At 45.5% G+C, this 24,838-nt stretch overlaps 7 protein-coding genes across 7 annotated transcripts; 5 read left to right on the top strand and 2 right to left on the bottom strand.

The window, feature by feature from the left end:
* Positions 1-215: 215 nt before the first annotated feature.
* On the bottom strand, positions 216-2,509 carry GCG54_00014972 (uncharacterized protein; the record flags this gene model as incomplete). The annotated part of the gene is made up of 3 exons (XM_045414792.1): positions 216-999; positions 1,217-2,311; positions 2,361-2,509. 3 exons carry the CDS (start codon positions 2,507-2,509, stop codon positions 216-218), a joined length of 2,028 nt encoding a protein of 675 aa, XP_045260914.1.
* A 1,329-nt stretch (positions 2,510-3,838) lies between these two features.
* On the top strand, positions 3,839-5,644 carry GCG54_00014971 (uncharacterized protein; the record flags this gene model as incomplete). The annotated part of the gene is made up of 1 exon (XM_045414791.1): positions 3,839-5,644. One exon carries the CDS (start codon positions 3,839-3,841, stop codon positions 5,642-5,644), a length of 1,806 nt encoding a protein of 601 aa, XP_045260913.1.
* An 80-nt stretch (positions 5,645-5,724) lies between these two features.
* Positions 5,725-9,675, bottom strand: GCG54_00014970 (Vegetative incompatibility protein HET-E-1; the record flags this gene model as incomplete). Its single annotated transcript, XM_045414790.1, has 5 exons — positions 5,725-7,492; positions 8,192-9,066; positions 9,137-9,209; positions 9,264-9,411; positions 9,480-9,675. 5 exons carry the CDS (start codon positions 9,673-9,675, stop codon positions 5,725-5,727), a joined length of 3,060 nt encoding a protein of 1,019 aa, XP_045260912.1.
* Positions 9,676-11,219: 1,544 nt separating this feature from the next.
* Positions 11,220-12,476, top strand: GCG54_00014969 (Alpha-ketoglutarate-dependent sulfonate dioxygenase; the record flags this gene model as incomplete). Its single annotated transcript, XM_045414789.1, has 3 exons — positions 11,220-11,387; positions 11,444-12,179; positions 12,229-12,476. 3 exons carry the CDS (start codon positions 11,220-11,222, stop codon positions 12,474-12,476), a joined length of 1,152 nt encoding a protein of 383 aa, XP_045260911.1.
* A 1,402-nt stretch (positions 12,477-13,878) lies between these two features.
* On the top strand, positions 13,879-15,840 carry GCG54_00014968 (putative transporter; the record flags this gene model as incomplete). Its single annotated transcript, XM_045414788.1, has 6 exons — positions 13,879-14,145; positions 14,225-14,317; positions 14,379-14,426; positions 14,480-14,673; positions 14,726-14,890; positions 14,943-15,840. 6 exons carry the CDS (start codon positions 13,879-13,881, stop codon positions 15,838-15,840), a joined length of 1,665 nt encoding a protein of 554 aa, XP_045260910.1.
* A 921-nt stretch (positions 15,841-16,761) lies between these two features.
* GCG54_00014967 (uncharacterized protein) lies at positions 16,762-18,140 on the top strand (the record flags this gene model as incomplete). The annotated part of the gene is made up of 3 exons (XM_045414787.1): positions 16,762-17,082; positions 17,133-17,955; positions 18,007-18,140. 3 exons carry the CDS (start codon positions 16,762-16,764, stop codon positions 18,138-18,140), a joined length of 1,278 nt encoding a protein of 425 aa, XP_045260909.1.
* A 507-nt stretch (positions 18,141-18,647) lies between these two features.
* On the top strand, positions 18,648-19,047 carry GCG54_00014966 (uncharacterized protein; the record flags this gene model as incomplete). The annotated part of the gene is made up of 2 exons (XM_045414786.1): positions 18,648-18,701; positions 18,754-19,047. Coding segments are annotated over 2 exons (348 nt in total), but the record flags the coding sequence as incomplete, so codon positions are not given.
* Between the last annotated feature and the right edge of the window lie 5,791 nt (positions 19,048-24,838).

The raw sequence follows: 24,838 nt of genomic DNA, 5'->3' as shown, positions 1-24,838 counted from the left end.
AAGACTGGAAAAGCGACTCTGCCCAGCAAAATGCAGTCTCAGATTTATCAGAAAATCGACAAAGGCCTTCGAGGGGTACACTGCAGTTTTCATGCAACGAGATTGTGTGGCGGAGGCTCGCAGTGAATACGAGAAAGCTAATCGCAACCATACCGATCTATGCCCCATCCTTGGTATTCCCTGTGAGTCGTCTTCTGCTCTCTCTGATTCTCCATCTAGAATTGTGTTTGCTCTCGATCCAATTGGGAGTAATCAGGAAGACAGGTATCATATTCCGTCGAATCTGGAGTCATACGTCCAGAGGCCTCTCCTTCAGAGTGGTCGTCGGTGGTTTCTTTGCTGCTCACCATATTTGTGTTGTCATCCTGCCCACTCTCTCTCCATTCTGCGCGTTTGGGCCAAGGCCACAACCCCTCTAGAGACATGTCCTCGAACAGCGTATTGAAATTCTCTTCAGGTCTGAAAGCGTCATAATTGTAGACCGTAAGCCACTCCGTGTTCCAAGCGTAGCCATGGGTTATGCGATCGGTCGTAAGGCCCTTCAGTCGAAAATCGGCCAGAGCCTCCATCTCATTTGATCCAACAAATACGTGAGCTGTCCATCCAGCTTCCCGATCTGCTTGTATGTAGCGGCGGAGATGTTTCCAAGAATGATCCCCAAAAGCTTGATGGGGTTGGCAGTTTCGGATGATGCAGCCTGATTGTGGCAGCTCGTTTGCTGGGGAGAGATGGAAACCCTTCTTCATGAGGCTTGAAACTCGGGAGGCTTGCACGACCAAGCGCGCCTCCCATCGCAAGTTGTCCATAGACTCGAAAGATTCGCTGATTTGGTCGTAGAAGATGAAATAAACATTGTACGGGGGTGTTGTAGTTGCGTTTTCCTTAGTGACCGTCTCGGTCTGGACGCTGACGGAACAACCCGTGTTGTAGTTGCGGTTAAGGCTTTTGCAAGTGGCTAGCGGCTGGAAGGTGATGCGTAGATGTCGAAGGATGAACGCTCTGTAGAGCCTCGACTTTATCTCTACATGCCCAGTTTGGTGCCTCCGGCCCTCGGCTATTTGAGTTTTGCCTCTGCGACTCAACACGGCACGCCCAGTGTCAAGTGACAGAGAACGAGTTTAAGCCACATAAAAATGCCTGAATTTTAATCATTGTGACTGGAAGTTTCTGCTCTACTTATTTTGAGTATTCTTCGCCCTCGATTTCCATCTCTCACTGTACCTGAAGAAGCCATCCATCACCTTCCTTACCCTTCGCGCTGTCACCGCCCCAAAAGATGAGACTCTTCGCGCTTGCGGACCCAGCGCCGAAGAAAGCACGCGGACCCGGATGGGCCTTTCCCTCTGTCTTTACTTCCTCCGTTGGCACGAGCTCCACCTCGGCCCAGCTGAACTCGCCCGACTCTACGCGAGGCAGCTTGTCGCGGATCGCGTCCTTCAGAGCTGCCGCAGTAAAGCCGTGGGTTGGAAGTTGCACTGCCCAAATATCGCTGTGGTAGTCCTTCTCGCCCGATTTTTCTTCCTTGCCAAACATGTAAATGAGATAGTGGCGGCCAACTCCGGTGTCGATAGGCACCAGTGCGCCACCTTCGCGGGGGCGAGGTCCAGGGACCAGAGGGTTGGTGGGGAAGTTGACCGTCTTCCAGACCAATGCGTCCGGCTTCTCACGGTCCGTGGCGTTTGACTTGAGTTCCATGTAGTGGATAGCGCCACTCATATCGGAATCCGTGCCGATGGTGTACAGGACGTTGTCCACAAAGGCAGCTGCAGTAGGTGCTTCCGGGGCAGCTGGCAATTCCGTCCAAGCCAGTGTGTCGAAGTTGTAAAGCCAGGTCTCCGTGCTGGCCTTCTGATTCGCAGCGGTACGCCCACCGTGTAGGACCAGAATATCTTGGGCGTGATCGAAGAAAATGTGATGATCAAATCTGGGTGTGAGCGTCTTGCCGATCTGGCTCGATCCCTGGATTTTGGTCCACTTCAAGCTCTCCGAGTCCCACAGCCACAAACAGGTCTCCTCAATGGGCTTTCCGTTGGCATCAGCACCGCCGTGAATGATTGCAAATTGACCACGAGCACACGCCGCGTGTTTCGTCCGTGGGGCAGGGATGTAAGTCTTGCCAGTCTCTACATCCTGCATGGCAAAGGCGGGGTAGCAGGCGTACGCCGCCACGGGCTCGCCGTTGGTCACGGCTGGAAGAGACAAGACGTGAAAATCGGTAGTGCACAATTGGCCATCGGCCGTCTCTCCACCGAATATACAGGCCTTGTGATTGATGACGGTGACCGAGTGATGAGAGCGTGCCAGAGAGAGGCTGTGTTGTTTGTGAGGAGTGGTTATAGCAATGGCAATGCTGAACTTACGAGGCATCATCGGTGGGAGTGGTGGCAATCTGAGAAAGAGAAACCTTTAGAGGCTGCGTCGGACGCGCGACGGCAACAGCAGCTCCTGCCTCGAGGCTGGTTGAGACGACCTGCTCGGCGACAACCGCCCCAGCTACTGCCTCTGCCATGGCTGTTGTATGTCGTGGTGGATTGTGTGGGTGAGTATTGGTGAATGTTTGGGGTTTAGGATGTTGTTTTTAGGTGATGAAGGCGGCTGGATTGAAAGTGAAGATTACGAATTTGGCAAGAATAAGGTAGGTAGATGTTATCAGCAGATGGAGTCGGACGAGTTTTTGGCAGTGGCTAAGGCTGGGACGATCTGCGTCTGATTGTCAGGAACGACGGGCGAGAACGTTGAATGACGTAGCTCTGTCCGCGTAATTATAGTATGACGTCACGTGTCTGGGGCCAACGCTCCTCCCTTGCAAGGAAAGAGCCATCCTTTTGCGCGATTGTCTTTGGGAATCACAAACAAAACGATGGGAATCATCAAAGAAGCGTCCAGATCAACCATCGGTAGCCAACGGACGAACACCGACAAGGATGAAGGCCGTTGTCGCGGGCCGAAGCGTGGTGTGTTGGCTGGCTAGTCAGTTGCCCATCAATATGACCAGCTTTTGGACCCTGCTCTGAGGAGCCCGCAACCTGTAAGCAGTTGAAAGCTCAGGCATTCAACAGCCTTTACAAGTTTTGAGCGTCCTCTTCTTTGCGGTGCTCATGCATTCAGTGCCATCTTAAGAACATCAACCTCTAGCTGGCCCTGGGCCCCGCTCGAAACCCAATGGAGCAGGCTTCCAGATCCCGTTGCAAAAGTCATCAATAACGGGAATTCCAAGGCACCTGTCGTTTCCGGAAACGTCGTTGGTGAAGGAGAAGCGCCGTCAGTTCGCATCATCGGGCACATTCGCCGGACTGCCACGGTCGACCGGAGCTCGCCAACTGGCTAAAGTGGGCGGGGCCCACAGGTTTCGGGCAAGCCCCGGCCTCGGCCCCGGGCCCGGTCGGGGTCTGGGGCTAGCTTGTGGACAAGAAAGAGGATGGCACACCAGATCCAGGGGCCTTATCTGCAGGCCAGGCTGAGACTTCAAGCTGAGCAGAATCGTCGGCTGCTGCATCCATAGTTAATTGCGATGCTCCTTTGACAGGGGGGGCAAGCAGAAGGCTGCGACCCCTGCGCGCTAAAAGACGAACTCCGATTGGCCTATCACGGTCAACAGCTAGGTTGCGTGCACCAACAAACCAGCAGATTCCTGCAACTCCATGGGGTTGAGACTGGGTTTTCCAGGATGAAGAGCAGCTGTGCCGCAATTTGGTGGCTATACAGTCCCATCTCTACAGCTCTGCCGCATTCTTCGGCTCTCTCGAACATATTTTGACTCGACGCCCGCCTGTTGCTGAGGTTTTTGCACACCAGACAATGCCCCTCTTGCATTGCTAGAAAAAGGGAATATCCCGCGATGCGGCAGACCATCCACGAGTCCGAGGCCAGCATGATCGTCTCTACGGCCGGGTCACCGAAAGAAGTGGGCTTCTGGGAGAAGTGGATCATCCCGCTCTGTCTGATCATCACCACCGCTTTGAGTTCTGTCTTGATCGTTGCCCATTCTCTGAGGTGGACGGTCAACGGATCTTGGTACGAATCCTCCTTCGCGACCATCACATCTAAGCGCGCAGCCATTCAGTCCGGGATTCAGCTCCTTGCGGCGCTCCTTGCTCTCATTCACACCTCAACAGTCGCCGTCCTCATTCAGCATGGCTCCAGACTGGCCTTCTTCAACTCGGGTGGTTCAACGACACAAAACCTGAAAGGATGGATGAACTTGGGAATTCCACGCTTACGATGGGATCTACGGCTTCGGTTTCTCCTACCAATAATTGCATTTTCCGGCCTCGGTCTGATATCCTCCGCTCTGTGGGTTGGCGCAATGACGCCTGTTAGCAGCACTATCGTGGAGCAGGAGATCCTGCGAGTCCCTTCGTTCAAAAACACCACCCTGATCAAAGAATACCCTTCCGAAATTTCACGCGCAGGCCCATCGACCACAACAAAGCAAGGACTTTTCACTTACTCTGTTGGAGTAAAACTGCTGGGTAGTCTCATTGCTTCAGGGTCGTCAGCAACAACCTCTGATGGATCGGTCCGCAGACACGCCAAAATCGACAACACACAGTACATTTATGAAGGTCGCTCCTACGGTGTTGGATCATCAGTAGGCATTCAAGATACTGTCATCACCAACAGGACCTCGGCAGTAGATTACTCATTTCATGAAGATGGCTACTTGCCGCAAGTCCAGTGCTCCCACAACCGAAGCATGGACTTCGCCATCGGTTCACAATCTCTTTCCAGAATATTCGGGGTTTCAGGATGGCTTCCTGACAGCGTCGGCAGTCAACAGTACTCCGAGTACGTCGGACACAGCACTGATGCCATCGTCGCGGTTGGTGTGGCACATAGCCCTAAGTCAATTCGTCGCTACGTTTCCATTGCAGCAGGCAAAAGCTATCTTGCCCTGAACGCTACCCAGTGCACCATTGACTTCACACCTACTCGGTTCAACGTTTCTGTCGGCATTCGCGGCCGAAAAATTACAGTCCTTCCAGGTGGTCAGATCGACGACTTCGATTCGCAGCGCAACCTCACGCGGACTGTTGTGCGTCAATTCGAGCTCATTTCGAATGACTTGACAAACTTCTATGAGTCTATCCTAGGCAATGCATTTCTATCGAGTATCACCGCATGGAACATATCTTTCAACGAGAACGGCACAGTCCCAGAAGCCGAAACAACGCTACGTGGACTGGAAAACGCCGTTACTGCAATGACAGAGTCGATGTTGGCTGCATACGGAGCAGCGCAGCTCATGGTCGGAAACTTCTCCGAAGAAAGGGAAGCAAACGTAACAATTGGAGTTTTTGTCATCGGAGAAATTGTCTACGTTGTTGCGATCGCCATTCTCAACGCACTTGTGCTCTTGGCTGTTGTGGTAGAGACTATCCGTACCAGGGGATGGAAGGGCCTGCCGCCTTTTGACTTTTCCGACCCTGAATGGTTGATCACAGCGTCATTTCGAGGTGGCGAGCTGTCCCACACATGGAACCGAGATGCTGAAGGAACCGTGGTGGCTCAGAGCACTATGAAGGGACCTATTTCATCCTACACGCCCATAGAGCAACGCGGCGACGAAGATCAACATCATGTTGAAGTGATTTCTGAAGGAGGAGGTGGGCGCAGAGTTGCTTTGATGCTGCAAAGTCGCTGATTTGTACAAGCTCCAATGTATTTGGACCATTAGATGATCTATTTCCAACTAGCTTGTTCAGCAGCAGCCTGAAGTACCAATTATATATGTCTAATGTGAAACCTAATAGAAAACTCTTTGACATCGTATCCCTTAAGCTTGACAGTTCTTACGTCGACTAAAGCCGAAATCCGGTATCGTTGGGTTCCGAGCCCTGCTGTGATAGAGTCATTGAACGAATCAGGCTTGAAACCCTCTGAGATCATGGCATGCCAGTGATCTTCCTCCTCTTCACGATTAATATGACGAAGGAATGCTTGAATCCCAATATCTGTTGTGTCTGACCTCGATGGGGATGCATCCAGTAGCAAGATTCTAGGCCTCCCACTGCTTTGGATATGTCTCCGGTCGCAGAGCATCCATAGCTCAAGTTTTGTCGGCTGAAGATTCATAACCAACTTCAAAGCTTGCACCTGTGTAGAAAATCGAGGTGCAAAAAGAAGTCGACTACAAATATCCCACGATGTCCTTGGTAAAATGCGACTAATCGTGATACGCTTATCTATAGGGATGTGCACACTTTTGTGTCTCCCCCAAAGCGTGGTGTCGGGCCTGCGGTATGAAAGCTGGTCCTCAACTATGACGAATGAGGATTGGTACTCGGTCAGATGGTCGAGCTTATATGACATCAAAGCCATGGGCAAATTGCAATCTCGCCGGAAAAGGTCCGGCTGGACCTTTTCGAGAAAGATACCGCAACGGTGAGTTGAAGTGCCAATATCCAGGCGGAGAACGTATCGAATAATTCCTCCGTTATCCTCTTCTGGTAGCAATATAGGCTTGGGTACAATGGCGAGGCCTAAAATACCATCGGGACAAGGTCTCTGGATATCATTGTCTGACGGGATCACGACCATGCAAAGATTCCTTCCCATAAAGCGAGGGCCTCTGCTGGTCAGTTCCATCCCAATATCATAATTTCGAAAGCGTGTGATTGCTTGCGTTTTTTCATGACCGGCGAAATCCGCTGGAGATGAAGCGAAGGCCACTGAAGTTCGGGAGTGGAGGGGTCTGCGAGAATCCCATGCGAGTAACGAGGTATCGTCGTCCTTTTTGCAAATTTCCTCCTGTAGTCGTCGAAATGCTTTCTGACCTTCTCCGTAGAGCATTGGCATATTTATGTCGAAGATGCCTAATAACGAATATGCCATATCCTCCTTTCGTCTCGTGCTTCTTGTAGCCGCCCATGCCATTCGCGTCGCTACGGGGATGTCCCACAGGGGTGTCTTGCCAAGCAGCACGTCGCAGAGAATTCCGGTGATGTCTGAGATGATCTCGACCAAGGAGTCTTTCGTACCCAACAGATTCCAATCCTGATCATAAAACCGCACTTCAGCGGGAGCGAGCAATTCTTGAAGTGTCCAGCCTCTGGTAAACCATCTGCAGTGGCGTAGGTGCTTCTCCAAAGATCGTGTACGGGGCATGTCTGCCAAGTATGCGTAGCAGGCCTCCGCGTTATGGTAATATCTGAACATTGAATTGATCGATTCCGAAAGGTCCGCGCTGCTCGTTTTGTCAATGCAGCAGGTGTCTACCCAAGCATAGTCAACTCCACGAGCTCGAGCTAGGCGACACATTTCCTCGATTTTCTCGAACCCCTTCATGTTCTGGGCGACATCGATGTCTTGAAAATCTTGAAAGCTGACTTCCCCCTCATCCCAAGTATGAGATAGGATGACATAACTGGGGATTTCTTCGTCAAAGACCTCTTCTATTTTCAGTGTCCTCACATCGATGAGCTTCATCGTCGACGTCGACCATTGATGAAGAGTTGCAGCTGGAATCTGATTAGTACGCGTCAACAAGATCCTAGAGGTTGAAAGAGGCTGGGATTAATTTTGGGCTCCAAAATTGGAGATAAGAATTAGCCTAACCTCTTAGTCTGACTATTCTTACTGCATGTGTGAGCTGGCGTGCATGAAGTGCCACATGACCACCCCAAGGAAAGCCGGAGATGAGCCGAAATCCATTCTAAAACCAGTTCTGTAATGTTATTCGCTTACTGCAATATGCTGTCTCCTTGGTTTTCTTTTTCGTGTGAGAGGCTCAATCTGATCCTGTAGCAAAGCCATGTGTCAGATCTCATTCTGCCAGCGCATCATTCATATATATACGGCTTCTTCACTTATCAATGTTAATAGTAAACTATTGATATCGATTGGAGATGTAGAAAGGTCCAAAACGGTGTTTGTATTTGATTGATACTAATTGTAAATTTTTGTATTCAGTGTGACTAGTTGTTTGTTGAAGCGCCCGGAGTTGAATCATGGCATCCCTAGGTCATTATACACTCCATTTGCCGTAAGTCATCGTCCACAGCTAAACGCAATACAGGTACGTAGCTGGAAAACGCCTTCATTCAAGAAAAAGCAAAAGAAAAAAAATTGGCTCAACTTGTTGTTTATCGGGATGGCGACGTTGTGTCTTGATGTTGAAAGATGAGGTGCTCCTATCTTGCTCCTTCCCGTACCTCAATCTCGCCTTGTGTGACTATAATGGCTCAATCACAGTGCTTCTACTTCGATTTGCACCCCGGCTGTTCTTAGCCGATCAGCCAAAGGCTGTCCCAACGTTGCTGGCGTCAGAATCCCGCCTCCCAATTTCTGTGCGGCACAATCCTTCCCAGAGTCGAGTAAAATCATAGCTGCCTCAACCGCCATCATGCCCGAAAACACGTAGGAGTCGCCGTTGTATTTCAGCTTCGCCTGCACCCCTCTTTGGAGAAGAGGCTGCCCTTGGAAATCCTGCGCATTTTCTTTCAGGTCTGCGATAGCCACGCCGCGGTACTCAATAAAATTCTTCTGCCTTTCTTGCTCACTCGGTCCAGAGCCTGGTGGTACGAGCAGCTTTACCAACCATTTCACGGGCGGAAGAATCGCCGGGAGGATGGTCATAACCCAAACAAGAGACCAGAAAGCCCAACCATGCACTGCAGACGGGTATCGCTGAACGCTCCTGAAGTCGAAATTCGGACCGTATGATGTGAGCTTGAGGCCGCTATGTTCTGCCTGCTGCAGCAAACCCCATGTTCGTTGAACAATTGCTTGGTCATGCGCCCCCGTCATTCCAAATCCGAGCGTACCAAGTTTAAGTCGCTCAATTGTATCTTTGCTGACGTTTCTGCTCTCATCAGCCTGAGATCTCGCTGGACGGATAGGCGATAACGCCCAAGGCTTCCCGGCCTTAAGAATGTTTCTGAAGCCGTATGATGAGACAGAAGTTACTAAGCCATTCAGTGTACCACCGCTTGCTTGCACTCTCGAGCTATGGACTGATATCAGAGCAGCCGATGTTGGGCAGTCGAATGTCTCCTTGATCTTTTTAACCATGAGGCATGTGAGAAGGTCGGCAGGCAGACTGCCGACTCCACACGAAGGTATCATCTTTGAAGCGGCCATCAGTATTTAGAAATCTTATCTGAGTTTGTGTCACGGTGCTAGGGGAAGATCTTACCATGGCACCCGTTGACTTTGCAGTGTCTTCATAAGCTTTGATCATTTCCAGTACAGAAGGAGTCTCGCCGTTACTGACATAATGTCAGGGAAGATTTGTTTAAGGCCATAAAATGCTTTGAACTCACATGTCAACATAATGAGTCCCATTCTCCGCGCAGCTTTTGAACACCAAGACACCATGCTGGGGAAAAGGGCCCACCGTCGCAACCAAGCATCGGGTTTGCCTGGCCAGAGCAGCAAGCGATTTGGTCGTAAATTCGACGGGAATGACGTCTTCAAGTTCAGGAATTAGTCTAAGTTCGCCCCAAAAGAATTAATTTTGTAGAATCGATGGTTCTCACCTAGGTTCTGAGAAGTCTTCAGTCTGAGCTTTTCGGCCAACTTAGTCAATTTCGCCTCAGAGCGACCTGCGATGGCCCACTTCATATCATGATCAATCTCTGCGAGGTGCATCGCAGCGAAGCGACCTGTAAATCCTGTAGCTCCGAGAAGAACAACATCATACTCGCGATCTGAATTCTTGGTAAAACGAGCCATGATGCCGGCATCGATCGAGTTCATCGCTCCATCTGTGCAAAAGCGTTCGGAGGTCGTCTATACAATGGGTTGGCAGTATTTAAACGCATAACGAAGAACCATATCTGGACACAATCAGTTCCTCCGCAGACCGAATTGAGAATCCTTTGAAATTGTCACACTCGGAGATAGTGAGCAGTAGTAATTCATTGGTATTCAGTCGGACGAATCCAAGGCCCAAATCTGACTCCACAACCTTCCTTTGAATCTGCTTCTGTGGAGTTGACCTGTCTACCAAGATGGCGGCGTCTGACAGACAGAGCGCCGTCCAAAGTATCTCCGTTCGTCTTTCCCTATTGTTGGACTAGAAACCGTCGGACATGGGGCCAAAGTCCGCTTATGGCGCGTTTTAGTCGCCAAAAGTACCGAAGGATTCCCGTCGGTGCAGTAAGTTCATCCGCCCATCCGCACGAAAGTGAATGCCTGTCAAACGAGTGTTCGTAGCTGAAATAGACTGGACAGAAGTCTGTAGGTGAGTAGATGGCATTGTGCACGATCGAAGCGACGGCAGCGAACATGAAGATGGAATGGCGCAGCGATACAGACTTTTGAACAAAAAGCTCGGAAAGTATGAGTCACGGAGACAGCTCTCTATGATAGCAACAAAGAATACAGCATGGTTCTGTCGCATGATGGCACCCTCGGAGTCGTCTGTACTTTGCCGGCCGATGCCGGAAGCTCTCCGATAAAAACCCCGGAACCGGATGAGACGGAGACCACGGCGATGCAACCAAGTGGCGTCACTCCGTTTGAGCTGGGAATCCGACTGCCGAGCCGACTGCCAGATCAGCATCGCTGAGCCACACTACGGAAGACACCGGGGCCGGGTTCTCTTTTACAAGCCAGATTTCCGGACACCCTCTCCGGTTACCATCGAAGTCGCTTCGGAATCACCATTGCCACTCCCAGGCAAAGTCAATTCCGGTCTCAAACTCTTTAAGCCCGTCAGAGGTATCGAGATAAGATCGGACCAAATAAACGTGAAGCGCTTAAAATTTCCCGGAGGCGAAACGATCATGTGCAGATTGCGGGGTCCCATCTCCAACCAAGTCGTATCCAAGAATTGCGTGCTTGACCCCCAAGATAGCAACATCGCGCAGCCACCATTTCTAATCAGCACCGTCCTTGAGGCCGGTTCATGCCACCATTCAAGTTGCTGACTTCGATATGAATGGCGTCATTTCCCCTCCATCCACAGGACCCGATACCTCCATCTTTCGTCTCATGTACCCCAAGAAGCCAATGGACTGTAGTTTCGTAGCCATAGATCGGGGCCGCGTCGGCTGAATATTGTTTTCTTTGGGCGGTCGGGCAGACAACGCAATCCAATCCCTGCCAGCATGCAATTCTTCCGGTTGAGTGCCCCTCATCGGATAAGCTCCGACAGTCATGTCTTTTGGAGGGGTAATCTATATAAGAGCAATCGGACACTTTCCATAAGGTTGCGTTTCTCGTAAATAGGACAGCCTTGAAGACAAGTGCAATCATACGCATAATCAGACGACATGGCACCTTCAGCAACATCGACGTCCACCGTGACGGACCCGGCTAACTTGCCGGTGAACAACCTCCGCTTGTACGCTGACGGCTCCGGCGACTACAAGGAGCTGTCTCCTGTTGTTTACGACAAGGAGGCCGAGTCCAAGGGAGGAGATGGCCATGAGGGCGCCAAGGTACGTTCTTCCGAGAACCCCATTTCAGCATTCAGCGACTGATATGTATAATGTAGTATCCTCACTACCTCCCCACGTGGAACCCCGAGCAGAAATACCCCCCTCTGCAACCATTCCAGCACGTAGAACACGGAAAGAACGCAGACCCCAGTTTCCCCAACCTTCTCCCCAAGAGTGAGGCTCAGGTCACTGACCTGACGCCCACCATCGGTTCTGAGGTCAGGGGCATCCAGCTCAGCAAGCTCAGCGACGCCGGAAAGGATGAGTTGGCTCGCTACGTTGCCGAGCGCAAGGTCGTTGCTTTCCGCGGCCAGGACTTTGCCGACCTTCCCATCGACAAGGCCCTCGAGTTCGGCGGTTACTTCGGTCGCCATCACATCCACCCTACCTCTGGATCTCCTGAGGGCTTCCCCGAGATTCACCTAGTTCACCGCGCGGCAGGTGACCGCTCAGCGGAGCAGTTCTTCGCCACCAGAACCAGCTCCATTGCCTGGCACTCTGATGTCTCCTACGAGGCCCAGCCTCCCGGTACCACCTTCCTGTACATCCTCGACAAGCCCGAGACTGGAGGCGACACTCTCTTCTGCGACGCCGTCGAGGCCTACAGGCGTCTGAGCCCGCTGTTCCAAGAGAGACTTCACGGCCTGCAGGCGGTGCACTCCGGTATCGAGCAGGTTGCTGCTTCTGTGAAGAAGGGCAGCATCAAGCGCCGCGAGCCTGTTGCTAACACACATCCTCTTGTCCGCACACACCCGGCCACTGGCGAGAAGGCGCTCTACATCAACCCTCAGTGTAAGTCGATACTGAAGACGCCAAAATGCATACGCTAATTCAATAACAGTCACCCGTGAAATCGTCGGTTTGAAGAAGGAAGAGTCCGACGCTCTTCTCAAGTTCTTGTATGAGCACATTGCTTGGGGCGCAGACTTTCACGCCCGTGTGAAGTGGGAGGAAGGCACCGTTGTCGTTTGGGACAACAGAGTAACTCAGCACTCTGCGCTCGTTGACTGGAACAATGGCTCCCGAAGGCACCTTGCCAGAATCACTCCTCAGGCCGAGAGGCCATACGAGACCCCGTTCAAGGGTTAAGATTTGAGGATGAGTGAGGCTGCGAGGGGTCGGGTGTGTAGATCAGAAGGCTAGCGAGGTCATCTAGGGACCATCTGAACCAAGAATGGTGGTGTGTCCGCAGTAAAATGCTGCAAGAATACTGATGGAGAGACTTGAATCATGATGAATGCCAATTTTACGATTTCTGATAGTCTCACCCTTGACTTGCGATCGCCTTGAATTCGCCTGAGGAATACAGAGTATTTTTGATCTCATGTTGCCACAACGGGCTCAATGGTCTTAAGTTGAGAAAATCACGGTGGAAGGGGTAACTCGAAGACCCTTGCCCATGCAGTCGGGTTGCCTGTCAGTGGTACAAACCATTTTGCATATCCATTCCCCTGGGAACGACTGTTTCCAACATTGGAATAGCTCACTCTACTCGACTTGCCGAACTGAGGCTATTTTCGAACTGTGTCTCCCTGCGCAAGTCACTGATAAGATCCAGACTTGCATCGAACCTTCGATGACAGGGGCAGACGACAAAGACTAAAGGCTAAGATAAGCCTGAAATTGTAGCAGCGTTGGTTGGACTTCGAGACGTCCGCGCTGCGCCAGGGTGGGCTGTCCATTTGGCTGTTGTCTGATTGGTCGGCTCTTCGACATCGCGCATATTTCTCTGTCGCAATCCCATGGCTAAGATCACGCAATGCCGTTCCCATCCCTTTTTCGTTAACAAAACGTGCCGGCTAGCATGCAACCCAAATCAAATGTGAAGAGCCAAGAGGTTGGGCCTGGATTATCCTCGTCTTTCGACGAACTATCCACAGGAGGCAATTCATTCGCCATCTCACCAAGACAGCACTAGCAGAATTTCCCCAGTCGGCATATGCGCCGTCCCACGAATGAGCCCCCCATGGTCCCAGACGGGATTCCTTCCGCTTAACTGAGCCCTTTGTAAGCTTGTTTATTAGTCTTCGGCTGCTCCATTATCTGTCACTGATCATTCCCGAAAGCTGGAACCACTCCGGATCCTACTCGACCCCCCCACGGGCCCGTTACGAGTCGTTGACCATTGATGCACAGCGCAATTCCGTGAAGCAATTGCACCATAGATAAGACGGCTCATTCGCTGAACAGCTCGAATCGCTTATGGTGCGATCGCCCTGGATCATCGCGACACTGCGGCCAGTATTTTCTTCTCTGCATCCCTGCCATCCGACGTCAAGCCGGAGAGTTGAGATGAATTACGCGTAGAGACCAATGCCCAGATTGCCGGGTTCATGGAGGGCACCTATAAAGGTTCTTGCATCTCCGCGGAACCATACCAAACTGCCGGGATTGCGAGTTTGTGATGCATCTGTCGAGGCTCTAATAACACCTGCAAGGACTGAAACAACTGTGACAATTCCCGCTGTTCAGAGTTGCCGGTCATTCAGCCATGGCTTCAACCAACACTGGAGGGCCCTTCAGGGACCATCCCGAGGAGACCAAAGACGTTAGCACCTCCCAGTCGCAGGCCACGGACGCATCATTGTCATCGGTGAGGGAAGTGTCCGATAATGCGTACGGTTCAACGGACGAGCATGTTTTCTCCGACCCCAGCATCGCCGAATACTGGCGCAAGGTGTACGAGAAGGCGCAGTACGAGAACCGACACCGTTTCGATCCGAGCTACCAATGGTCGGCAGAGGAAGAGAAGAAGCTGGTCAGAAAGGTACCGTTGACTCACCTGTTGATTACGGAACAAAACGGATTCGAATTGATGCTAACCTGGATGTGTGTAGATCGACAAGCGTATCATGGTTTGGGCTTGGGTTATGTTTTGCGCCCTGGATCTGCATCGTCGTAATATTAACCGAGCGATTTCTGACAACATGGTATGTATGCCCATGGGAAGACGATTGAATACGAATGCCAACTAACCTGTTCATTCAAAAGCTTCCGGAACTCGGCATGAACACGAACGATTACAACTATGGCCAGACGGTTAGTGCACCCAAAACATTCTGGGACACATTTAGACTCACACTCGGGGGTAGATCTTCCTTCTGACGTTCCTCTCCGCGGAGTTGCCGAGTGGGCTCATCAGCAAGAAGCTCGGTGCCGACAGGTGGATCCCAACCATTATGGTGGGTTGGTCTATCACGGCTGGCTGCCAGGCCTTCTTGTCGAGTCGCGCTGGCTTCTATGCCATCAAAGCACTTCTTGGCCTGTTGATGGGCGGTTTCATCCCGTGAGTGGCCGTTCGATATCGAGGATTGTTGGACGTTGCTAACTTATCTTAGCGACATTGTCCTTTGGCTCACCTACTACTACAAGTCGAACGAACTCCCGCTCAGACTCGCCTGGTTCTGGACTGCGCTCAGCACTGTCAACATCGTGGGATCCTTGCTCGCCGCAGGTGTTCTCCAGATGCGAGGAATCGCAGGATGGTCTGGTTGGAGATGGCTGTATGTAAACCCGTCATGCATGATGTGGATCCTCCGACTAACGGTGCAAAAGGTTTCTCTTGGAGGGAATTGTGACCCTCATCATCGGCATCTTTTCGTGGGGTCTCATGCCCCCTGGTCCCTGCCAAACAAAAAACTGGTTCCGGGGTAAGAATGGATGGTTTTCCGACCACGAAGAATACATCATGGTCAACCGCCTGCTGCGGGACGACCCGAGCAAGGGTGACATGCACAACCGAGAAGCAGTCGGCCCCTCTCAGCTGTTCAAGGTCGTCAAGGACTGGGAGCAGTGGCCTCTATACCTAATCGGGTTGACCACATACATCCCGCCTTCCCCGCCGAACAACTACCTCTCCTACATCCTTCGCAAGCTGGGATTCTCTGTTTTCCAAGCTAACCTTCTCGCCATTCCCTCGCAATTTCTCTTCGCCGTCAACCTACTCATTATCTCATGGGTCTCTGGAAAGTTCAAGGAGCGAGCCATCGTCTCGTCCATCTCCAATATTTGGATCTTTCCATGGCTCGTGGCGCTCGTGGCTCTACCTGCAAGCTCGAGCACCTGGATCAGATATGCCCTGTTGACTGGTCTGCTAAGTTACCCTTACTGCCACGCCATCTTGGTTGGATGGAACGCGAAGAACAGCAATGCGGTGCGAACAAGAGCTGTCAGCGCGGCGCTGTACAACATGTTCGTGCAGGCGGGCAATATTGCTGCGTCCAACATCTACCGAGATGACGATCAACCTTTGTACCGCCGCGGAAACAAGATCCTTCTCGGAATCTGCTGCTTCAACATTGTGCTGTTCTACCTGGTCAAGGCATTTTACATCTGGCGGAACAAGGTTCGCGATCGCGCATGGAATGCTCTGACGAAGGCGCAACAAGAGGACTATACCCTCAACACAACAGACGAGGGCCAGCAAAGACTCGACTTCAGATTCGCGCACTGAAAATTGCTTGTTGTGGAGTTAGCTAGGCCAACCGGTTGTCACGAGGAGGCTCGGAGGAGGCTCGACGGCCTGTGGCTGTCAAAATGGAGCGCACGAGCAGCGGCTATGGGACTGAACAGGATCGCATATAAGCTTAGCATGGATAGAAATTAGACGTCAATATTTGATATGACAACGACCAATTCAATACCATAGACTCGAGGCAACTGGTGATAAGACGTCGATTTCATGCTTCGTGAGTTCAAGGAACCAACAGAGACATATATCCTGGACAAAAACGCTCAAGCCACACGAGAGCCCGTGCGTAACATATGCAGAGATTCCCTCTGAGGTGACACGAAGACCGATGGTCGCTTTTAGAGATCGAAACCTTTTACTTACCAGGACGCACTTGTGGTCTATTTATTGCACCTAATTTGGCTGCTCACAAGCAGTATAGCAGCTGTGTAGGTTTCCATCGTCATTAGAAACGTTGCTGATAACCTCTTTGATGCTCTTGAAGTCGTATACTGGCGATCAGATTCTCGTGTGGCGCCTCAGACGCAATCAAAGGCTAAGCTTATCGGGAATAGAGTCAATTGAAGGCAGGGTCCCTGGTGCCAGTAGCCTATCAAAACACGGTCTGAGAGACACTACCATTTCGGCACTGCAGGCGATACCATTCCGGGCGCTATCTCCCACCGTCGGAGGGATTGTGATCCTGGCGCGGCATGTAAAATGATATGAATCCTCTCAGGGGCTTGGCCACACCAAGGCACCAGCATTTGATGATTTCTCTGTTGATGCACTTTTCCACCGCCATGCCGTCAACATTGCGATCCTGAACATCACAACGAATGGTGGTATAAGACTCTTACAGCCACGGCTGACACACAGAATCCACGAACAGCATCGCATTCACCCCGCCAACCCGTGACAGCAATGGGCAGCGTTCCTTGGGGAGGGCCAGCATGGGCTGAGCTTGACGTTACCCGAAACTGCACCGCGTTCGGCGCCTACGCTGCTTGGGTCACGACAGACGACAACGAGCCGCCATTTCCCACCGTCGCGAGCTTCTGGCGTGCTGTTGTTCCCGAGGTCAATTCAACGCAGTCAAACAATGCGCAAATCATCGATTGGCATCAATGGGTTCGCTCGAACAGGACTACTCTGGCCCGTCAGGTGGCAGAAATCTCGTCATGTCGGCCGGAGTTGTGCCAGGCCATTGGCTCCGAGATTGACGGCGGCCTCGCTGGCTTTGGGGTGAGCACTTCACATTTGCCTCGTATGTTAATCATGCTAAATAGTAGCAGCTTCTCGCCTCCTACGGTCTCGAAACCGTATTGTTGACCATCTACTGCACATTTGCTCTGCTGCGGTACGTCAACAACCGAAAGCATAGGGCTAGCTCGCCCAACGAAGCCCAGCAATCACATGAAGCTGTCAAGTCTGGCTTCGTCAGTCGCGTTAATGAGGCTTTGAGAGGTACAACATACGACCTCTTTACCGCCGCTGCATTCCTCTCCCTCGGAATCCAGGCTACTGTCATCTACAGCCAAGTCTCTCCAATTGCATATCGCTACAACTCCTCCTTGCAGCTCATCGTGTCGGCCTTTGCGTTCTATCCTTTGGCAACGATGCTTCCGCTCATCCTCAACTCTGTTCGTCGGAGTTGGCTCAAGGGCGCCGTTCTCGTCGGGTTGTTCGTCATCCACACCGCAGCTTGGGTGCTCTGCACGAATAACGCCCAGGTAGACTATTATCACAACTCCAACGTCATCGGCCTTTGCCCCCAAAACCATCCATCACAGTCTGTTGTATCAGCGGCCATGTTCACCATGGCAGCCATGGTTTGGATGCCACCGCTCTTTGGGTTGTGTCTTAGCGTCGTCCTATGCTTCTACAGATGCAACAATCGCAAGATGTGGCAGGCAAAATGGTTCAAAAAGGTTGCTAAGGGGGCTATGATTATGTACGCGTCCTTCAACTTCATTTGCATGTGGGGCGCTTGGATCATTCTCATCGTGTTCTTTAGCGGCGCATCGTGGAAGTCAGAGGATGTTTGGAGTTTGGGGCAGGCACTTGCTCTCACGCCATGGGTTCCAGTGCTGGTCGAACTCATGTCCATCTTCTTTCGTAAGTTCAACCCTCTTGCAATTCGGCAGTCCTCGAGCTAATATAAGGTAGTTGGCACCGAGATTGGCTTCGTTGGTCGTTTACCCCTGGAGTTCAAGGTCATCCGCGGTGAGAAAGCTTTGCATCGCCAAGAGGGGGATTCCTTCTTGGACGAAGCTGAGGTTCATGGCGGCAATGGGGCTTGATGTTACCTGAAGGTAAAGGAAGTTCATAGAGTCCTCTTTCTGATACTTACAATCTGATTCCTCGATGTTGCAAGAACGGAAAACTCTCACATGTGTATGTTCGGTGTCCTTTCGAGGCCCGATTGATGAACCATGAACACGGATTCAACTGCGGTAGACACCTGAGATCAGTGATTGTTTCTAACCGAATCACTTTAGCTATCCATGGATGTGTGCCAAACCAGCGCCAGTGGCGCGTCTCAATGGGCAAGTGACCGCATATCAAATTCCAGGATCTTGAGTCATGGAGCTATCATTTGTTCCTTGACTTTGTTCATGAAGGTTCGTAGCGCAGCTGGTTGGGTGTCACCAAGGGCCGTTTTTAGCGTCGGGGCTGAACGCCAGCAAACCCGCCCACCGGCAAAGCTAGCCACCATCATTCTCCTCGCTGTCAGCACTACTTGTATCTATAATCATACTCGCCGTCATCACCTCCGATAACAATACTCGCGCATTGATTACTCATCAAGTACAAGTGCTCTATCCAAGTTCGAAGACTACTTGCCGTACTTCCTGATCTTTGTAAGAGGAGTTTATGATTGCTCGGAGCATGATGACCGCTAAAAGGCAATAGCAAGCGCTGTCTGGTCTAGCTCCCTCGGTGGTTCTCTACCTCAAAGATCCAACATCGTCAATGGTTTCGTTCTCGGGCTATGCGCGACCTCCTCCGACGAAACTACAGGCCCATCTGTATGGCATTAAGAATGTGTACACTGGCTTGACCAGACTCTACGCTGCGTACAATATCAACAATCCTCAGCTCTACGACCTTGCAAAATGGACTTTTTCTGATGTACTATTTTTTTTTATCTCACAGGATTCAGCGTGTGAGACGCTGTCAGGGCCAGGGCGCTCTTGTTCCCTTTGATCACTGATGGTGCGAACTTGATCTGGATGCTGTGGGCTCGAGGGTCTCATCTACAATGGCTTCGGACTATATTTAGCTCAGTTGATCCAACGATAATTAATTTAAATGGATTCGCAAACGCCTCGTCAAGAACGGTGTATTTCAAGAGTTGAGGTATTGGAACAGAAATATCTTGAGCCCAATTTACTTGTCATTAACGGTAGGCCCTCGACTGGGTTTGATGTTGCCCGAAGTCGCGTGTATGTTCCAAGCGCGGAAGGTGGAATGGGAAAGACGGCTCTCGCAGTCGAATTCACGTACCGATACGAACAGTCATTCGAGTACATTTTTGGGGTTCAAGCTGAGACACCAAGGGCTCACGGCCCCTTCTCGGCCTATCAACTATTACCGCCGGACCCTTGAGGAGCTTACAGATAGTGAGGGAAGGGACATAATACTTCACGCTCTTCCACAAGAACTTCAACCGGCAACGCGTTCCATGAAGGATCCTGAATTCAAAGCAGCTGGGGATCTGGCGTTACTTGCTGGTCTCCCGTTGATTATTGTCCTGATCACGGGCCACGTGAGGGCCATAAATTGTCAGCCATCAGAGTTTTCCAGCTACTGGGATGCCTGGTGGGTGGACAACAACCCACATGCCAGGACAGAAGACAGAAAGACTTCAAAGGACAAATTGGAGTCTATCAAGAAGATATCAGTCAACGATTTGAGCAGCGATACAAGCAAAGTCCTTCGTATTATGTCGTTCCTCGACAGCGATGGTGTTCAGGTTCAGAAGGAGCTGCTAACACTCGAAAAAGGTCAACAGGGACCCAGTTATCTACAAACCTGGAGGTGTGTATTATCAATCAATTTATTAATTACTCAATCAAGCTAATAGTTGAATAGGGACGGGGCCATACTCAGGGAACTTGTTGCTAAGCACTTCATCACTGAGCAAAATCACAACGGCAAGCAGACTTATATCGTGCATCGATCAGTTCAAGCTCGTATTCTACGGAAACTACATCAGAAATCTCATCAAGCAGTGGAACTATTCAAGTTGACTGCTGACCTTGTTCGTCGTCGGCTTCCGCGTCCATCATTGGAGACCCCAGACCCTCAGGAATGGAATCAATTTAAGCAATACCTGCCTCACGTCGCCACTCCGCAACGAATATACTCAGACCAAAGTACTGTTGTCACAGTAGCTCCCTTTCTCGAACTTGCAGAGTTATTCAAAGATGGAGGTGTATTGTTATGGCAACGCTTCCTGCGAAACGACGCGATGCGACTCCTGATAACGGCTGAGAGAATCTTGGATCAGCTTGAAACTAGCCACGAGGACATCAAGGCCGAGATACACGTCACCATGAATCTTCTACTGCAGTACCTTGGTATATCGCGCAGGAGAGAAATCACCGATCGCGCACAGGAGATCCTTGAGTTCCACAAAAGACGCACTGCTAGGCTTTGAATTACCTATACTATAGATACCTACGGGTAGCTATATAAATAGGTTAGGTTATAGGTAGACCTAGGCTATAGGTAGATAGGTTTACTAGGTATATAGGTAGATATAAATATAGGTATAGGTAGAGATTCTACTTATACTTATAGGGTTATAGGTAATACTATACCTCCTAAAGTTATAGTATATTATAATAACTATTATAATAATCTTATATAAAATTTTATTTTAGTAGTATAGGTCTATAAATAGAAACTTAATTACTATATATTTTTAAAATATATTATATATAGTTTTTATTATTTAGTTTTATATTCTTATTACTAGATTTTTTAGACTTTTAATCTAACTAAGTTATTTCTTACTCTATAGTTCTAAAGTTATTATTTCCTATTTATATTATTTAATATTTAGGGATTTTTTATTCTAAATCTATATTATCTAGTTATATATCTAATAGCTTCTTATATTTACTATTATTCTCTTATATTATTTTAAAAGAACCTTTTTATTTAATACTAAGGATATTACTATTATTTCCTTTATTAGAAAGTTCTTTAGTTATAGAACTATTTTCTATATTTCTATTAGTTATATTACTACTACTAAAGATTTCTTATAGAGTATAACCTCTATTAAAGAAGGCTTAAATCTTATTATAGAGGCTAATATTCTACTTATCTCTATTACTTTACTCTTTATTCTAATAGTTATTAATTACCTTAGATATATTACTATTATTAAGTAATTTCTAGTTATTATTAATATAATTAGTCTTCTCTTTATCTATATTACTTAGCTCTTTATTCCCTTAGTCTTTATTCCCTTAAGTTTTATTCCCCTAAACTTTATTCCTTTAGGTTTTATTTCCTTAAACTTTATTTTTTTAAGCTTTATTTTTTTAGGCTTTATTCCTTTAGGTTTTATTCCCTTAGGCTTTATTCTATTAGTTATTAGTTCTCTCTAAAGTATTAATATTATTTTTAGTTTAGGGAGTAATATTTCTATTTATAATAATTTTAGAGGAAATAATTATATTAGTAATATTAAGGTTATTCTAAGTGTCCTAATAAGTATTAGGAGATAGTAATTAAAGCTAGTTAGGATATTTTAATATAGTAGTATCTAAGAATATATTTAATTTATAGTTACTTAGAATAGAGATATTATCTTCTTAATTAATTTTAGTTTTTTTCTTTACTTTAAGTATATTTATAGACCTCTTTTACTTTATAGGAGTCTTCTTAATAATAATACCTTTTTTAGTTTTAGGAATAGTTTTATTACTTTTAGATTTATATTAAATAGTTAAGTTTAGTTTTAAGGTTATATATAGATAATTCTAGAACTAAGTTTTACTAATAGCTTTTTAATAATAGTTAATATATATAGTATATTTTAAAATAATATAAGTAAAGTAAAATAATAAAATAGAAATAAAATAAAGTATTTTTTTATATACTACCTAACTATAAAGTATTTATTCCTTAGGATAATATATAAATCTTTTTAACTAAAGTAAGATCTTTAGTATTAATAGTAATTTAGTAGGTATAAATAGCTACCTATATATATACTGAAAAATATTAATAAAGAATTTAGAAAAGGAAATAAAAATATATTATTAAATATAGAAACTAAGAGGGCTTTAGAACTCTCTTATAATACTTTAAGAGTAGAAGTTTAAATATAGTTAAGCGTAGTAGAGCAAACCTTATAGTATTTAAATATAATCTCCCTAATAAGATTCTTAAAGGATATCTTTAGAATTAAAGGCTTATATAAGGTTTAGATATAATATATTTCTTAAAGAGTATAGTTTTTAAAATATTAGTATTATAATAATTTTTGAGAATTATAATAATCTGATTTATATCTAGGCTTATACTTATAAGCTAGTACTTACTATCTAACTATATAGGATAGCTTTTTTATAATAGTCTTATAAGTAGTCTTAGGAGTAGTCTTACTAGTAGTCTTATTAGTAGTTTTATTAATAGTTTTACTAGTAGTCTTAGGAGTAGTTTTATAAGTAGTTTACTTAGGTATATTTCTAATACTACTTACGCTATTATTATATTAGCATATAAGTATTATAGATTTATATTTATAAGAAATTAGCTTTTGAGAAAGGATAAAGATATTAAAATAAAAATACTTATATAGATAGAAGAATAAATTATATAAAGTTATAGTAGTAATATATTTATAGAGAGAAGAAAAAAAATAACTCTAATTAGTTAGTAGATTTAAAAAGAGGGGTTATATATATTAATTATATTATATCTAGGATTTAGTAGATATAATATACCTCTATTACTATAGTAATAGTAACCTTTACTTTAAAATAATTATATAACTTATATAAGTAGTCTATATAGCTATATTATAGAAATTTTAAATCTACCCTAATAGAATTAATCTTACCTCTTATAACTAATAAAATAAAACTATTATAAGTATAATTTTAAATATCTTAAATTATTTATACTAAATCTCTCTAATCTATCTATTAAGGTATACCTATAGATATATCCCTACTACTATATATTTATAGTTTATACCTATAAAGTTATTATAATAATCTATAGTATTATTATAATAATTATTTCTATAAGTTACCCTATTAGCTTTAGTATAAGAGAGAAGTAGAAGGTTATAGGGGATTATTTTATTAATCCTTATATTATAAAGGTATAAAAATATATTAATAATATAACTAATATTAAAGCTAAGTTTTACTAGCTAAAGTAGTAGCTAAATATTAGAATAATATATATAAAGAAAATAATAATCTAAGAGTATTTAGATTAGAATTCCCTAAATAAAGTATAGTAAAATACTATAATTAAAGAAATAAAAATATAAGTATATTAGAATACATAAGTTATATTTTTAAAGGGTTTAGAAATTTATTAATAAGAATTTAAAATAGATAGAGGATATTACTTATCCTAATTTAATCCTTATTTTATTTTATTTATTCTAATTATATTATTACTACTTATATATTTAGCTATTAGTATAGTAAAAAATATACTAAAGAAATATAGATAACTTACTCTAAAACTTAGACCTATAATATAGCTATCCTTAAATAATCCTTAGTAAGTATTATAGGAACCTAGCTACTACTCTTATAATTCTTTAATTAGCTTATTTATATTTAACGTTTAAATATAAAGAACTTATTAATATTATATTTAAGTTTAAGATATCTTTAAAGATAATTATAGTTTAGATTAAGAAGATATTCCTCTATATAAACTAATTAAGTTTAAATAAGATTTTTTAGTTAAGATTATAATTAATTTAAACTTTAAAAATAAAGATAGAAGTAGATAAGAAGTAGAAAGTAAATAACTTTAATATAAAATAAAGGTTATCCCTAAAGTTATTAAGTATATAAGTTTTTCTAAATATTATTAAGGAGTTCTTATTTATTCTTTTTTAGTAAACTACTATTATTAGATATTAATAATTCTATATAATATAGTTTATAATCTTAGACTTACTTTAGTTAAAGTTATTATATTTCTATTAGTTTCCTTAAGAAATAAAGAAGATTTTTAGGGATATTAGTATTATAAGAGTAAGAGAAAGATTCCTTTAAACTTAAGACTTCTTTATACTTAAGGAAATTTTCTTTATATTAGTTCTTTAGAAATTCTCCTCCCTAAAATTTATAAAGGAGAAAAAGAAAGTCTTTTAGAAAGTAAGTAGTATATAGAAATAGAAGTAATAAGTAATATTAAGGAGATTTCTTATATAATAAAGTTTAATAAAATAATTTAAATTAGTAAAACTTAAAAATAAAATATATTTAGGTTCTTAAAAGTTATCTCTTAATAAACTATATATATAGCTACTAATTCTCTTTTTATAAATTAATAAGAAAATAAGTTTAAGATATTATTAGTAATACTATAATAGGTATTAATAAGAATTAGATTAAACTTTTAAGTCCTATTAGAATATAGGAGAATATAAATAAGGTATTAATAACTAATATAGAGGTTATTAATATAATCTAGTATATCTATAGGTTAAAACTAGCTTTAATTCCTATTTAGCTTAAAATACTAAATTAAGTGAAATTATACTTAAGGGAATAGTAATAGTTTAATAATAAGATAATATTTTATATTTTTTAATTTAAATTCCTACTATAAAGATAGAATAAGAGGTATAAGAGGATATATATCTAGAGAAGTAAGATATAATAAATATAAGTTTAATAATATTATTATATTTTAGTTTAAGTTTCTTAAACTAAGATTAAATAAGAGGTCTAAGAGAATATATACCTACTCTTATTATTATAATATAATTATTATAATA

The sequence above is a fragment of the Colletotrichum gloeosporioides genome (genome assembly GCF_011800055.1).
Source record: "Colletotrichum gloeosporioides strain Lc1 chromosome Unknown consensus_66, whole genome shotgun sequence".
In the NCBI taxonomy this organism is placed as follows: Eukaryota; Fungi; Ascomycota; class Sordariomycetes; order Glomerellales; family Glomerellaceae; genus Colletotrichum; species Colletotrichum gloeosporioides.
The sequence above is the reverse complement of the archived record's forward strand: the minus strand, read 5'-3'. Positions and strand labels throughout refer to the sequence as shown.